This window comes from Lactuca sativa, chromosome 2, assembly GCF_002870075.4.
Source record: "Lactuca sativa cultivar Salinas chromosome 2, Lsat_Salinas_v11, whole genome shotgun sequence".
NCBI classification, from domain to species: Eukaryota; Viridiplantae; Streptophyta; class Magnoliopsida; order Asterales; family Asteraceae; genus Lactuca; species Lactuca sativa.
The window spans coordinates 168,275,743-168,293,157 of record NC_056624.2 but is presented as its reverse complement, the minus strand read 5'-3'; the positions used below and the strand labels follow the sequence as shown (position 1 = coordinate 168,293,157).

At 34.0% G+C, this 17,415-nt stretch overlaps 1 protein-coding gene and 1 pseudogene across 1 annotated transcript; both read left to right on the top strand.

Moving 5' to 3' along the window:
• The first annotated feature begins 4,670 nt into the window (after positions 1-4,670).
• LOC111902957 (U-box domain-containing protein 5) lies at positions 4,671-8,847 on the top strand. The gene is made up of 7 exons (XM_023898755.3): positions 4,671-5,309; positions 5,784-5,864; positions 5,962-6,147; positions 6,275-6,382; positions 6,465-7,507; positions 7,588-8,335; positions 8,422-8,847. The coding sequence occupies exons 2-6, from the start codon at positions 5,808-5,810 to the stop codon at positions 8,333-8,335; spliced, it is 2,142 nt and encodes a 713-aa protein (XP_023754523.1). The 5' UTR covers positions 4,671-5,309; positions 5,784-5,807; the 3' UTR covers positions 8,422-8,847.
• Positions 8,848-13,814: 4,967 nt separating this feature from the next.
• On the top strand, positions 13,815-17,190 carry LOC111902975 (probable alpha-mannosidase At5g13980; annotated as a pseudogene).
• The last annotated feature ends 225 nt before the right edge of the window (positions 17,191-17,415 follow it).

Genomic DNA, 17,415 nt, shown 5'->3' with positions numbered 1-17,415 from the left:
CTATGTGAGAGAGAAGTGGGGTCGCTTCAAATGGAATTAAAAGGGCAAGTTCCTAAGAGCTCTTACAGAACCAGGAAAGTGTCCACGACCATAACGGACACATCAATGAGACCCTAACTAGGTTGGGGAGAATCATGTAAGATATGTATTGATTATTTACACAAATGGAGGAACAGTTCAAGGACATCGAGTCTACTTGTATACTAGTAAAATAAATGTGTATCTTAAGGGAAGGTTCAAAGGGTAACACCTACCTATCCTATGCATGATTCAACTGTTGGATTTTACCTAAGCAACTTGAAATTGTTGAAGCAATTTTCATTCATGTGGGGGACTATTAGAAAATTAGTTTTACTAATTTCCAAAAATGGGGTTTTCCTATTTTTGAGTAAAAATTTTGGACTCTAAATATAATTAAAATGGACTATTGATTATATATTCGTGTTCTCCTCTATGATATCTTCGTTTCGATATATCCCACGTCCAAAACGAATTAAAAATGAATGAGAAATTACTTGTCAAAGTAGAGTAATTGTAAGAGAAAATAAAAGAGCTAAGTGGGTTTTAACGCATCCAACATTGGTGGGAGAATGAAAAGTAAATTGGTTTATAACTACAAAGACTAGCTACCTTTGTAAGGTTAATAGAAACCAAGGCCCTCTCTTGTGTGCGCATGAAGAGGGGGTGCAAATGCGAGCCAATTTGGCTTCGGTTCATTGAACTTGTGTGCGAGCGCACGTCCTGCGGGTAGGAATGCACCACCGGTCGACCAGAAAAGTTCAAGGACCTTTTTGCAATTATTTTCTTTTCACTTAACAGTTACAAACACGAATTAAAGGATATTAATAATAGATTTCAGTTTTGATCTATCAGTTAATTATGCTATTTAATTGGTTGTTACGTTTTATGTTTAATGACATCAATGACGATTTACAGTATAAATAGAGTCTCTCCTTGAATGTTTAGTTTACACCGAATGAAACGAAATCACTCTCTTCCTCTCTTACGATTCTAATTCTTCTTTCATCTATTGTTGTAACCAAGGTAATTTTCGGGGCGAGTGAGGGTTCGGGTTCGGGTGACCTAGAAGAGTCACTTACTATTGTTGTATCCCGAGAAACAAACACCCATATAGTTCGAATTTTTTTTAAGGAAATTGTGTCAAACACAAGCCTCAGTAACAATTTCTGATTTTTGTTCTTTCGTGCATTTCAGGTTATATTTTTCCTAACATTTATATGTAGTTAGGATACTCGTATAGATTTGAAATAAGATATATATATATATATATATATATATATATATATATATATATATATATATATATATATATATATATATATATATATATATAGCAGATACTGATACTGATACAAGTTAAAATAGGATTATATGTAGCTTGATTACACAGGATGATTTGTGAGTATCGGCATATTATCTAAGTACGACAAACAGTTAATAATCTATGACATAGACTATTATTGTTTAATAGCTTAAACTTAATAAGTTACACGATATAAACAATACACACACGCTTATACAGGGATACAAACACACTCATATGCATATAAATAAAGTAAGTACTTATACCCTTTGTTTTTATACTTTTTGGTCGTAGAAAAATGTAATATTTTATATAACTGTGAAACACTTGTATATTTGTTTCGTTTTTATACTTTTTTTAACATAGAAAAACAGTATTTTTATATAAGTTTGAAATAATTATATATTTGTCTTGTTTTTATACTTTTTGGTCATAGAAAAAGTAATATGTTATATAAGTTTGAAACAATTATATATTTGTTTTGTTTTATACATTTGGGTTAGAAAAATTATATTTTATTTAAGTCTGAAACACTTATATATTTGTTTTATTTTACACTTTTTGGTTAGAAAAACTATACATTTTACAAAAGATGGTCAATCAGCCAAAATTTTATAAAAACACTTTCGGTTATAAAAATACATTTAAAAACATGTAGAATTTATCAACTTTATGTTGACGTATTTTAAAACATATGAATTCTCAAGATTATTAGCACCTGGAAGAACACACATATTGAACACTTTTGATTTTCGCACTACATTTTGTAAACGTCAAATTGTTAGGCATGTATTGTGATTTGGTAATAGAGGACGATAATGTAATTTCTATTTCGATAATAGAAGTTTTATGTTTTATATTATTCAATGTATGTTTACGTCGTACATCATGACATTTCAGCTGTCGGCTGTGGGTATGACAAACATAGACATAACAGGTACTTGAAACAATTGAATGTAAAAAAAAGGCAAATGGTAGGGTTTTTTTAGCCCGGTTACTAAATGGTGGAGCCCTTATTTGGTGGAATATAACTTATTGTGTTATGAAAAAAAAGAGGTCTCAATTAAATCAGGATGAATCTATGAACCATATTAAAGCAATTTTTTTTTCCAAATCATGATGTTGAGAAGCTATTTGAAGAATTATTTACTTTTTGCAAAGACAATATGTCTGATTCCTTTTAGACAAATCACATTACCTACCAAACTTCCAAAGATCATTTGATATGTAACAGTCTTCCATTGAATATAAATTTGAAGTAAATAGTGAAATTACTTTAGATGATGCTATTATTTCTGCCTGTAAATGATAGATTTGATAAGAAGATGAATCAAAGAAAGGCTAAGTGTTTGGAGATATGAATAGAAAGATGGATGAAACCATCAAATAATAAAATGAAAGTCGAAATTCTAGAAAAATAAATAATTCAAACATGTCGAAAGAAACAAAGAAATGTCATATGTGTGGGAAAGTTCATCGATGAGAATGTTGATACATGTTCTTGAATTGTAAAAATTGAAAAAAAAAAAAAAAAACAAAGGCACAAAGCTACCCAGTACTGAAAAAAAGTTAAATGTTATTCTTGCCATTAGGAAGGGACACATTAGCACACAACGTTCAAAAATGGATACATAAACATAATCATATACCACCGACAAGAGATAAGAACCAAAGAAGGTGAAAGAAAGGCTTTTTCAAATGACTTTGCATGAAGCGAAAGATGCTCGTCAAATTTATTCCTATAAAATCTTATTTGATTCTAATGCTAATTATTCGTTCATGTCACATGATTTTCGTACTAGATTTGAAGTTTTATTAGTAGCCCTAAATGAAGCATATGTCATTGAAGTTGCAAATGATGAATTTGTTATCATTCGACATGTATATCTAAATCGTGCGATATTGATAGACAAGGAGATATTCAAAGCAAATTTATTACCAATAGGGATAAAATAATTTGATGTAGTGATGAGTCTATATTGGATGTAGTAGTGTGTCGAGACAACCATCTCAATGAGGGAATGGTGGCATTATGATGCCCAAATGAATACAAGCTATGAATTATGAAAAATAACTAATACAAGCTATGAATAATGAAGAATAAGCTCCTTGGGAGTGTCACTTTCATCCTAAGTGGTAAGGAGCCGACGATTCTGGTAATGTGGACGTAGACTCCCCAAAACTTATATGCTAGAAAATCATGCACTGCATTATGCATGGAATTATATATTTAAAATGGTACTTTATGAAATGATTTCAAATAGATTGGAATTGAATCGAGAATTATTAAATTCTATTGTGTTTAAAGCATATGTATCTCATGAGACAAAATTTCTTGCGTATTTAAGGTAAATGACATGTATCCATGACATAAACTTCTGGATGGAGCTTTTGGACTAAAAGAAATGTTTTGACGACTTAGAAGGGAGACAATATATCTTTTGGATTATAAATGTATGTAAATAACTTATGAATTCTTTCTATGCTTTCGTGTATTATTTTGTAACTCTCATGTAATGTATGAGCATCTTTTGAAAAAAGTTTTAACTTTTGACTAATTTCCTCACCTATGAAATGTTTTGGAAAAATGAACATAAATAATTATTGTGTTTAGATGATATGAAAGTTGAGATGTTACAAGTTGGTATCAAAGATATAGTTTAAATGAATTAGGTATGAACTTTCCACACCTAGTCTTAAAACTGAGAGAGATTATAAAAAGAACAAATCTTTAACCACTATTAGTGACAACTTAGGTCCTATATGTCATGATAGAATTACATGTTTTAGGAATATCATTCCATGTTACACGCTTTCCATTGATATAATTCATATAAAGTTTGGAAATGGCTGAAGTGGAATCCGTTTACAAGATAAAACTCGAACTTTCCGAACGATAAAGTATCATCATATAGAAATTTTGAATCATTCGCGGGCGATTAAAGCTTCATCCGGATGATCTTACCTTCAAAAATAAAAATTGATAGTTATATTGGAAAAAAAAATGATAATGTCTAATTTTTTTTTTTTTTTTTAAAATTAGTTTTTATTTTGTTAGATTTATTTTTATTTATTTATTCAATGATCTAATCGAGTAAGATGTATATATAGATTATTTCTCGCAATAGAAGCAATAAATTCAAAATTCAGCGAGACGAGTAGACGACCATAACGTTCAGTCGTTCACTAGTAATTGATGCTAATTTTGACCATTAGATGAAGACTTGATTTTGTATTCAATTTTTTGGTGCTCTACTCTACTGTGTATGATGTATGATGATGTATCTACCTCTCTTACTTTTTTCTTAAATATTTACGAGTAAGGTGGTAGACCCCCATCATAGACCCCAAACCTCAACCCCAAAGATTCCGATATTAATTGATATGCCCCATGATAAGTCTCCATACGAGTCTGTTTGTGAAGCTTTTCAACTTCTTGTGGTGTAGCTTTACTTCCAAAATAATTCGCTGCTCTTCTATTTTGTCCACTTTTTCCTTTGATAGCTAAAGGATAGCTTTATTGATGTTTCTTGGCTTCTTCATCGACAATTCTTGCTTTTTGATTGGTCTTCTTGGATATTTTTTGCTTTGACTATGGGAATTGAATTCTAATCGATCCCCTGAGGGTTTTTTGGTTTCCAGGAAAAGAGAAATTTGGGGTTTTGACAAAGAAAAAAGATTATTGACTCTGATTTTGGAGGCTGCGAATCATCGTGAAAGCTCCTTGTATACAATTTCTTGATTATCATGGAAAGGAAAAGATACCCACAAGAAATTGAGAGTTTCCGAGGAGTTTAATTATAAAAGGGTTTTCCTCTTTCCCAAAAAGCGATTCTAAAAGATTGAACATTTAACGTTTTGGGTAAAATTCTGATTTGGGTTTCTCGCAACTTCCATAAAGAAAATTTTCGAGCGCTTTTGGCTGTTAGTAGCAGTTTGAGTGTATTCAGCTAAGCAAAGTCTCCGTGGTGATCACAATTAACAGGTCAGATTCTTCAATATTTCTTTAATCAAGTGTTTCTTTTGTTTGTATTAGACTATTAGGGTTAATATTTCAATATTTATGCTTATTTCTCTACTCAAGAATCATGATAAAGAAAGATCTTAGTTTAAAGACACCTGATTGAAATTTGTATGAATTTTCTTCCTAAAAGTCTGTAAACAAAAAAAAAAAAAAAAAAAAACACATTCAGTAAATCCTTTGTTGCCCTCTTTGACACTCAATTCACTCTGACACTCCATTCTTGCCCTCTTTCGCATGCAATTAGTTTATAAGATGCTTATTTTTTTTACCAAAAAGACGAAAAATCGACGACCCATGCATTACTGCCGACACTCGGTTTAAAGAGTCCTGACTGAAATTCGTATGAATTTTCTTCCTTAAAGTCTGTAAATCTTGTCTAATGTAATTGACCAGTGTTTATTTTGATAAAAATCTCGTGTTACAACCTTTTTGCAGACTTAGATTAGCTCTTTCACACAGATGGGGACTGACATTACTGAAACAGTGGAGAACTTTCCATCGCCGATTAACATCAAGGTATTGATTTGTGATTAATTTCAGATTAATTCGAGTTATTTCAGATTGTTATCAGAGCTCAAAGTCTAATTTATTAGTGACATATTGGTGAAACCAGGTGCATAGCTTTATGTGTACAGAACTTATGAAGCTAGTCGAGAGTGTTCTTGAAATATTTCCAGAAATAGAAGCAGCTAGACCTCGATGTGAATCTGGTATTCACTCGCTTGTTCACTTAAATTTTGCAATCGATAAAGCAAAATCGTTGATTCGCGATTGCAGTGAATCCAGTAAGCTTTACTTGGTATGTATGTGCTTTCCGATTATAAAATTACATTTTTTTTATACGCTATCTCAATTGGGTTTTTTTCCAATTATTTCAAAATTTCCAATTTTGACATTTGATTTTGGTTTATCTTGAATTTATTCAGGCACTCACAGGAAATACGGTTCTTTCAAGATGTAAAAAAACAAAAATCTTATTGGAACAGAGTTTGAGCCAGATACAAAACATGGTTCCTGTGATGCTTGCATCAAAGGTTAGTCAATTTATCATATGTTGATTTGAAAATGATACGAGTTATTATATCATGGAATTAATACAAAAAATGTTACATGTAGATCTCACTGATAATTACAGAGCTTAGGAGGGTGAAAATTAGTTTAGATCCATGTGAAGAAGAAGCTGGAAAAACTGTAAAATCATTACTCAAAGGGTACAATAATACTGGAAATTCTTCAGAATATGAAAATGAGTGTATTCGAATAGTTGCTTTAAAGCTTCAAATAACATCTCAAAAAGCTCTTGTAATTGAACGAAGATCAATCAAGAAACTTTTAAACAAACTTGTTGAAGGAGATAATGATCAACAAAAGAAACAGATTCTCATGATCCTTTTGGATTTGCTAAAAAAACATGGTCATTCAATCGCATCTGTGCATGAAGAGAACGATAGCATTGTTCAAAATCAAGTTTATTGGTCCCGGAGAGTTGACTATTCTGTTGACCGTGAAGAACCTCCGAAGGGTATTTTTGGAAGAGGTGAAAGTACACCTCCAGAAGAGTTCAAGTGTCCGATTTCTCTCAAGGTGATGTATGATCCTGTTGTTATTGATACTGGAGAAACATTTGAACGAATGTGGATTCAGAAATGGTTTGAAGAAGGTAATGATATTTGTCCAAAAACTAAAAGGAAACTATCGAACTTTTCATTGACACCAAATACGACCATGAAGGGTATGATTTCACAATGGTGTGAGACTCATGGTGTCACTATTTTGGATCCATGTGTTGACTTTTCAACCGATGTAAGCACGTGGGAGAATTCATCTTCTTCGGTTACTAGTTTGAGCTCTATGTATAGTCTTCAACTTCCGGTTGTTGATTTCAGTAACTTATCGCTCAGTTCTTTGGAAAATACTCGTGATATGGATGTGGAGTTATCTCAAGAACTTGATGATTCGCTTCCATGGAAGTCACAATTCAAATTTGTTGAAGATCTCATGGCCCGTTTGAATGATGATGATCGTGGTTGTCGATTCATATCAAGCGAGAATTTGATTGAGTCGATTGTGAGATTCTTGAAAGTTGCACGCGATATAAATGATGTTAAAGCTCAGAGAATCGGATGTTTGCTATTGCAAATCTTAATAACCAAATGCAGGTATTTATGCGACCTTTGTAGAATTACTTCTTTAACGATTTACATATTGAAATTACATAAATTTTCAATTTTTTTTTCAGGAGTATAAAGATATTGAGTAACGATGCATACGAGTTGATATCAGAGTTCCTTGATTCGGAAATGATAGAAGAGGCGCTCGCTATAATTGAAAATTTGTCTTCCCACCAAAATCATCGATCTGAAATCGCATCTTCTCGTGTTCTTACTCAAATTCTAAAGATTCTCGATTCCCAAATCATACAATTTCAAACTCCAGCCCTAAAAATTCTCTATAACTTGACTTCGAACAGAAACTTCCGTTCACTCCTTTCATCAGATCTGATCCCTAAACTTGTCGCCCTTTCTGAAGACGAATCACTCTCAAGATACGGCATAGCAATCTTGACAAATCTATGTGGGAATCAAGATAATAAAAGCATAATTGCAGAAACCGAAGGGTGTGTATCTTTTGTTGCTAGGGTTCTTGAAAGCAGGAGTTGTGAGGAGCAAGAACAGGCTTTAGAGATTCTTCTTTCGTTATGTTCTCAAAGCATTGAGTATTGTAGATTGGTGATGGATGAAGGGGTGATTCCTGATGTTGTTTCAATTATCATGAATGGAAATGATAAAGGAAAAGCAAAAGCACATGAAATGCTTCGGCTTTTGAAAGATGTTGAAGAGCCTGTGGAAGAATCTCCTCCACCTGTTTATGATGTTTTAAAGGATTCAAATAACTTTCAGGTTGAAAAGAAGACGTCTTCTAGAACTTCAAGGTTTTTTTCAAAGTTTTCTTCCAAAGGTTCTTTGGCTCAAAAAAGGAAAGTATAGGTAAGAATTTGACTTATATACTTTCTTTAAAACTATCACTTTATAAACTATGTTATCTTTATCAACAATCACCATGTTTTCTGCAGGTTTTGCAGTTATTTTGCTCAAACCATATGTGCAGTTTTGGGTGGATTGATCTAATAACTCTATTTTTTTAGGCTTGTTATTATTTGTGTATATTAGTTGTAGTAGAATGGTTGTATGCATATGCTATTTAAACTGTAAACACGCATGAAGGAATGTTCGTGTTCTTCAGGATTCTTAACTAAAGATTCATTTTGTGTGAAGAATCCAACTTGAGTTCAGAATCATGATTCATCCTGCTGATAGGAAAATCTGTAACCATTTAGTTATAACTTCAAGAACTAGTTTGTAGACATAAAGAACTGGTTTTGTACTTCATTTCTTTAGATCATGGTGATCTACATGTAAAGTTTTGTTGGCTGTTTCTTTTTTAAGGTTTTTGAACAAGTTAACATTTCTGGTTATGGGTATTCGGTTTTTTGGTCTTATATTCAAGATTTGTTTTCCCTTTTTATTAAGAAAATATCTCATAAGAAAATGATTTAACCTCTAATATAGGAATTCATTTATTGTAACTACTTTTCTTTTATTTTGTATATCTTTTGTATTATCTATACTCTATAAAATATCCTCCAAATATATGGTGAATTTATCAAAACTTTACATGGTATCAACCCAATTATTGATTCTCTTCAAACCTTATTTTACACTGCCACTATCTCTCATTCTCTCCTCTCACTATGGCCACTAGCGATGAATCCTACCTCCTTCTTTCTACCCTTCTTAACATGCTTAACATGTTTGCTGTTACATTTCTATGGAGAAATCAAATCTTACCATTTCTACCTTAGAAACTTCTTGGTTATGTCGACGACACCGTAACACTTTTGCCTCCCATCATTGAAACCGCAAGGCTAACCGCCTCTAATCCTGCCTACTCCACTTGGCAAGATGGTGATCAATGTGTTCCCATCCTCTTTCAGTCTTCTCTTTCTAAAGAAGCTACGGCCAAAGCCTGGGACTTAAAGATGTTTGGTCCGTATGACGTGCCCTTAAAGCAGCCTATAGCTACGACTCTATTGAACGCATACAAAATTTATGTGATTATTTATGACAACTACAAAAAAAAAAAAAAAAAAAAAAACAACAACAACTCTTTTGTAACATCCCAAAAATCATGATAAAAATTTTCATTTTTCAAAACCATTTAATAACCCAAAAGTCATACAAACCATTATTTCCAAAAAAAAAAAAATCATAATCGTAAATCAGAGTATCCCAAAATCATCTATCAATAATATATCCAAGGATGTTGTGCACAATCACGCATTTGCCTTGTCCCGATCATCTGATGTACCTGAAACCATAAAATCAAGCTGTAAACCAAAGCTTAGTGAGTTTCCCCTAATATACCATACACAACCAAATAGGTAACAACATGCATATACGAGCCTTCAGCCTGACTGGACTGCCTCGAACGGTGACCTTCAGCACAAAGCAGGATCGCCTTAACCCAACCGCATTATGTCGACATATACAACAGATAAACATAAACATATAACCAACAAGTACAAGTAATCATATAGATCTACCAATCTAACAACTCACTACAACATAACAACATCCTATATACTAGGATACATAATACAACTTAGTAGGCCGACATTGGTGCCTTCGATTCACGAGTACAATGAGGAAAACTCGCCTCAAAACACAAAAGATAGCTGAGTTGATCATTGCTCCAAATATCGGCTCTACATGTTACCTATACATTAAATAGGGACCAAGACTCAATCCACTACTCAAAATACCCTAAAAGGCCTAAAGTCAAACTTGGTCAAAGTTAACGATCAACGATCAAAAAGTCAAAGGTAAACCTTATGCTAGTTGCCACGTCGTGGCCATCCTTAGCCACGTTGTGGCATCGAAATGACAAAACAGACGGGCTCTTGCCCAATCACCACGCCGTGGCGACCTAATGCCACATCGTGGGCACTGGGTTCCTAACAGCTTAATGGGTTAAGTCGTTTTCTTCGATTCTGACGGCTATAAAGCTCAGATATGGTCAATTCTAGGGTCTAAATGGATAAATTTTCCAACTTTATCCCTTAAGACTCTCCAAGAGATCAAGATCTCAACTCCTTGATCCAAAAAGGCAAAAACATAACATGGCTTAATCATCAACCACTTAATCTTGAGGGTCTCTTGTCCAACAATTCCAGAAGGGTTCCTAGCACCAATACTAACATAAAAATTTGTGCTTTTCAGGCATGTATGCCCAATGCATGTCTTGAAATCCTTATACCTAGTTCAGATCCAAAACACCAAATACTCCTAATGGCCTGAAGATTCATAAAGGTGTAAACTTTATGAGATCTCAACACCAAAACCCATCAAAACATGACAGAAAAGGACAAAATCTAAAGATCTAGCAACTTAGCAAGGAAAAGGTTGAGTCTTGAACACTCACCAATGTCCAAAAGATATGTTAGAAGATGTAGATGATGCTTGCAAGGTGAATCACCACACCAAAGACTTCCTTCTCCTTCAAAGATCACTAAAAGTACCAAAATGAGTTCACAAATGCAATGGAGGTTACAGTTAGGGTTTTTGAGCTGGAGAGGGTGATGGAGGCTGAATGATCATGAAACCCTAGCTATAATTCCCTTTAAATAGGGCCCAGGGCCCAAGAATTAGAGTTTTCTCCAAAAACAGTTGCCACGTTGTGGCACCTATGGCCACGTCGTGGCAGGTCATTAAATTCCCATGATCATAAAAATACTGCCACGCCATGGTGAAGCTCCACTATGTCGTGACCATCTAAAATAAAAGTTTAACATTTAGAAATTAACTCATACCTGGAACGTTTTTTGCCAACTCTCCCCCACTTGAATTGGACTTCTTCCTCGAAGTCCTCAGCTGAAAACAAACTCGGGCAGTGCTCGCTTAGGGTGTATAAAAAACCGCACAAACCACCCGCACTGCATAATGCAGTTTATAAAGTTCACATGCGGTTTGCAGTTTGTGATTTTGTTAAACTGCACCATGCAGTGCGATTTGCAGTTTTTAATTATAAAGTCATGGTTCAAACCGCACAGCGCCGCAAATACACACATGCATGTGTGTGTCTATATATATATATATATATATATATATATATATATATATATATATATATATATATATTGTGACAATCCGAAATTTTCATTTCCGTACAAATCATATCAAGTCAATAGAAGTTAGAACAGTTACAGTGAAGTTCCAGACTTTTGGGTATAAGTTTGACAGTTTTTCAGGATTTACACTTACAGAGATATCAGGAGAGTGGATGCACTAGGGTTTTGTGCAACACTGTTATTCCAAAACTCTATGATATTAGAGTTCATTTCGGGAATAAAATATTTTCTGCCGAAAATCTCAGGACTATATATAGGATTCTGAACCATATTTATTCATTAGTTACATTTCCAACTAGAGAAAAGCCGAATCCTCTCTCACGGATCTTCGGGATTTCCTCCCAAATCGTGAGTACTTCTATCTATTTGTATTATATAGCTTAGATTGTGCTTAATAACATAAAAATCAGATCAAAACCGCAAGATTTGAGAGTTTACCGCCCAAGAACACTTGGAGAGTAAACTCTTTTATAAGGGCCAAAGTGTGCCCAATGTCCCTCCAAGCCTTGGAACTCAACCTAGAAACTACCATGACATGTTTAGACCACAAAATCATTAAGAAACAAAGGCTAGAAGTGAGTTCACGGCCAAGGATGTTCTTGGGCCGTGAACTCCATTTTAAGGTGTCAAAATGCCCTAAAAGCCTTCTTTAAGCCAAGAGACTAGTTTAGACATGTACCCTAATGTGTTTAGGACTAGAAAACACCATTAGAACACCAAGAGTAAGGTGTTCACGACCCAAGAAGTTCCAGGGCCGTGAACTCCAAACAATAGTGCCAAATGGTGCTATAAACTCTTCTAAAGCCTTGTACACTAGCCTAGTTTAGTTCCTAATTGAATTAGGAACTTGAAAACACCAAAAACACCCATCCAAGGGAGATTACGGCTGTAATCTCCATGGGATTTGGTCCCAGGGCCGTAAACTCCTAAAAGGAGTTATATAATGCCCTAAACTCTTCCATAAACCAAGCCATTAAGTAGAAATGCTTCTTAGGGTCTTGTAGAGCATCAAACACAAAATGGACATATAGGCACTACTAGAAAACAGACCTTTAACGACGCACAATTTATGACACGCAGTGATTTATAATACGCAAAAGCATGTGACCTAAACATAATGTCAGCTCTCTAGAAATTTTAAGAATTTAAGACGCGTATTTTTGCGTGCCCTAAAACTAGTGTTCGAAAAAAAAACACGGAGGGCACTTATTATTAAATGTGCGCGTTATCTAAACATGTCGCTTTATAATTTTTAATGAAACGCGCTCTTTAGTTACAAGCGGGAAAAAGAAAAACCCCAAAATTAGAAAAACCCGCTTTCGCTTCCCTCTTTACCCTAATCGGCGATCCTTCTTTCCCCTCCCTGGCTCCCCACATCGACCGCTAACTACTCCCCTCATACTCCGACCACCACTTTGTTTTGTTTCCTGGTTGTCGACCCTCTACCATTGTCGACCCTCCACCAACATTGCATCTTTTTCATCGTCTTCCTCAGCCATCGGCCTTCTTCAGTGCCTTCATATGCAGATTCTACGCTCTACCCCTTCCACACGAGCACTTTGTAATCGACGACTTGATTAGCATCTCCTTACCTTGCTCTCTCTCTCACCTCACCTCGTTGGCAACCGCAGGCTCACCTCTAATCGCCGACCATTGAGACTCATCAGCACCGGAGACTGTGTCCCGAATCCGCTTCCCCTCTAAATTACTCCACCTACTACAACTACTCATGAGCTTCTCTTCTACCTTGTTTCCATCAGTTCTCTCACATATCCCCTCGTTCATCTCCTCCCCTCACCCATCTCTACCGTCTCCAACCCTCACCGCCTCTTCTTGCCTCATAGCCCACACCTAACAACTTTGATTTGAAGAAATTTAAGGAAGTAGAAGTTGTTCAAGAATAAATTGCAGATGAAACCCTAATAGCATTATGTGACAAAGCAAGAAGATGATGGCGTTGGAGAGCAAGCGTTCTTGGTTGTTTCCTTCTCATGCTCTATACTTTTTTCCAGGTATTTTAATCCTTTCTGTAAACCCGATCTGTAATTAGTTGTTGATACGAGTTTCTAAAAATTACAGGAAAGAGGAATCAAAAGTTCAAAAACATGTTTATAGTTACAGAACCCACATCCCTCTGTAAAACTTAGAATTCTATCAGAAAATCAAATATATTCAACATAGCCAAATTAAATTTCTTGGAATAGCTCAATCCCATACTTACATGTTCTTATAGTGTTTTCTTCTTCTTCTTCTTCTTCTTCTTCTTCTTCTATGTAGCAATGATTGCAAAGGTAGCAATTGCTGTGGTGGGTGGTTTTCTAGGATGGATTTATACACGAATCAAACCACCACCTCTTAGGGTTTGTGGATCACCTGGTGGACCTCCTATTACTTCACCTCGAATCCAACTTAATGATGGAAGACATTTACCTTATAGAGAGTGGGGTGTCTCCAAAGATAAAGCCAACTACAAGATCATTGTCATAAGCTATTGCCCTCCAACTGAAACGGATCTATCATCTGGCAAAAAATTGGTAATGAGATGCTTTATATTTTTATCTTCTCCATGAAAGTCAACATAAACTATTATATTATGTATATCTACAAAAATGTGAAATGGAAATATGGAATATTGATTTTTATATTGTAGGTGGTTGTTGTCTACAACTCCCGAGGGTGGAAGAGATCTGATGTTATAAGACTTTCAGTGAGTATCATTTTTGGTTTTGAACTTTTGGTTGCATCTAAATCACTTTTTTTGGGATAATAATAACAATAATAATATATTATGTGTATTATATGTGAATATCTAACAGGTTGTGAGCGAGAATATTGCTGTCCATGACTCCAATGGAAAAGAAGTAAAGTATCAACTTCTCCCCATAGTAAATGACGATATTGCCCTTTGAAACTACTACACCACTGCATATATAGGCAAATCACCAAGCTCAATTCCCAAGTATTCACTTGCATTTACGGCATCTGTTCCACCTCTGGGATTTTCCACATACATCATTTCAAGCACAAAAAGCCAGGTAAAAATAAAGTTAACAATATTTTACATAATATACATTGATTTTCGAATTTTGAACAGAATTTATCTAGTGATATAATTTATTTTTTGCAGCTTGGAATTCTGTAAATGAAGCATTTTACAAGCATACTGAAACAGGAAAAGATGGGATAGAAGTAGGAACAGGAAATTTGAAGTTAATCTATTCTGGAAGTGAATGAAAGGTTTCTCAATATGTTAACAGTCGAAGCTCTGTAAGTATATTTACCTTTCATTTTTTTGCATAATATAGCAACCAACTATCTTATTTTTGCTAATGACCTAATTGGAAAATAAAATAGTTTATCACCCAAATTAGCAAAAATGAACCTATTTTTTGACATTATATAAAATATAGTAAGTTAAGTTATGTATTATTATTAGTATTGTTATTTATTCTTTTAATGTGCACTAACCTGTGTTATTTTGGTTTATGAAAGATCACTGCCTCTGTGAAGCAATAATACAGCTTTTATGCTGGATTTGATGGAACTACAGGAGAGCAGGTAACTTTATTTTCCTTATATCATTTATTATTTTTCTTTTTTTCTTATTTTGTAAATACTGTTATTGGTACAAGTTTTTTATATTAACAATTGAGCTCCTAACTTGTTTAATTTAGGCATCTGGAGCATATATTTCCCGTCCAAATGGTACATATTCTATTGATACACAGGAGCAGGTATATATTATATAACTTCTTCTGATATATCTATGTGTCTTATAGTTTATACTTTGTTGCCAGATTTAAATTTTATTATTCTTCATTGAAATTACATACTCCCATAAGGTTTTGAATGGGCCAATATATGATGAAGTACATCAGAAAATAAATCCATGGATTTACCAGGTAATGGATAAAGTAGTGCTATATGAACTCATTTTTTTCTTTGTTGGACTGATTAAACCGTCTGAAATGACCATTTTACCCTTCTGTCCAGATCACTAGAGTGTTCAAGAATAAGGAGCATGCTGGAGTTGAATTTACAGTAAGTTCATTTTTCTTTACTTGTCTAATTGTTGTTCATTACTGATAATCTCAACCTTTTCAGGTGGGCCCCATACCTATTGATGATAGAGTTGGGAAAGAAATTGTAACTCAAATCACAACCACCATGAAGAGCAATAAAACATTTTACATAGATTCTAATGGGAGAGATTTTCTTCAAAGGGTATTACTCCCATTAAACATCTAAGTAGGTATTTAAAGAAAATGTGATCAAAATTATATTTTTTTGTGGCAGATTCGAGACTATAGAGAGGATTGGGATCTTGAAGTGAATCAACCTATTGATAGAAATTATTATCCTGTATGTTTTCTTTTTTCAATATCCATTATCAAGATAACTGTCATTTTGAATCAACATGCCCTTTGCTATTCATATTCAACGCTCCATTAATGGAAAATTTTTAAAGAAACGTTTCACAAACTCGTGTTATTTCTAAAGGTCAATCTTGGAATTTACCTAAAAGACGAAACTAGTGAGCTCTTGCTTTTAGTAGATAGATCCGTACGTGGATCCGGCATTGTTGATGGGCAATTGGAGTTAATGCTTCATAGGTATGTCTTTTCTTTCCATTCGCATTTTCATCAAAATCAACAATCAAAAAAATTAAATCAGCCATAATATATATAAACACGAATAATCTCTTTTTTAGGATATTGCTTTATGATGATGGAAAAGGTGTTGTAGAGGCGCTTAATGAAACAGTTTGCGTTGGTAACGATTGTAGAGGATTAATTGTAAGCATTTTCTATAAGTCCTTCAATTTGGGAATTTAATTTTGACTTTGATAAAAAGGTCAAAGTAATGAGTCTTCCCCTCATTAAATCTTAAACTTTTTGTAGGTTCAAGGTAAATACTATCTTAGGATCGATCCAATTGGAGAGGGTGCCAAGTGGCGCCGATCCTATGGTCAAGAAATATACTCTCCACTTCTTTTGGCGTTCATTGAGCAGGTGATTGAATATTTTTTGTGTTAAATGTTTCTTTAAAAATCCATAAAAAAAATGTTACTTATCAATTAATTTTATTATATTTTACAGGATGAAAAAACAGGGACAAATTTCCAGGTGTCCACATTTTCAGGAATGGATTCCTCCTACAGTCTCCCTGATAACGTAGCATTGTTAACACTCCAGGTAAACCATGCAAAAAGACGTAAATGCCCTCCTTCATTCGAATCTTTGAAAATAGCCTACAAAGCTTGAGAAAAAACTTTATTTTCTTAATTCAGGAGCTGGAAGATGGAAAAATTCTTCTTCGGTTAGCACACTTATATGAGGTGGTTGATCTTTCTTCTTCTTCTTTATATTATTATTACATAAATTCATTTAATTGTGTTTTGAAACACGATAAAATTATATTTGTATATTTATATATTTTTTTCTTCTGGACCTAGGTTGGAGAGGACATAGATCTTTCAGTTATGACAAGTATTGAATTACAAAAACTATTTGCAAAGAGGAAGGTAATACAATACAACATGCAAGTTTCTTTAACACACTAAATAACAACTTTTTAACTTTTTTTGTACTTGATATGAAGATAAAAGCTCAATTGCACAACCTCATGAAAAACAGAAGTTACAATTTTGTATAAAAGCTCAATTGCACAGCCTCATGAAAAACAAAATTTACAATTTTGCCTCTTACACTCTCTCAACAATCTCTTCCAGGTTTTTTCTTCTCATCTGATTTCCGTTCAAATTCCTTAGAATTGATAAATTTTGTGTGGTTGATATGTCGTCAATTGGGCATACTTTTGATATTCTATTAGGATGCATTTAAAGATCTTAGAAGGGATTGCTTCCACAGTTTGGTTGAG

Bases quoted from the DNA above. Each gene is read 5' to 3' on its own strand.
- LOC111902957 (XM_023898755.3), top strand. From the start codon at position 5,808: ATGGGGACTGACATTACTGAAACAGTGGAGAACTTTCCATCGCCGATT. The intron at 6,383-6,464 runs GTTAGTCAATTT...TGTTACATGTAG, and splicing joins CTGTGATGCTTGCATCAAAG to ATCTCACTGATAATTACAGA. The intron at 7,508-7,587 runs GTATTTATGCGA...TTTTTTTTTCAG, and splicing joins ATCTTAATAACCAAATGCAG to GAGTATAAAGATATTGAGTA.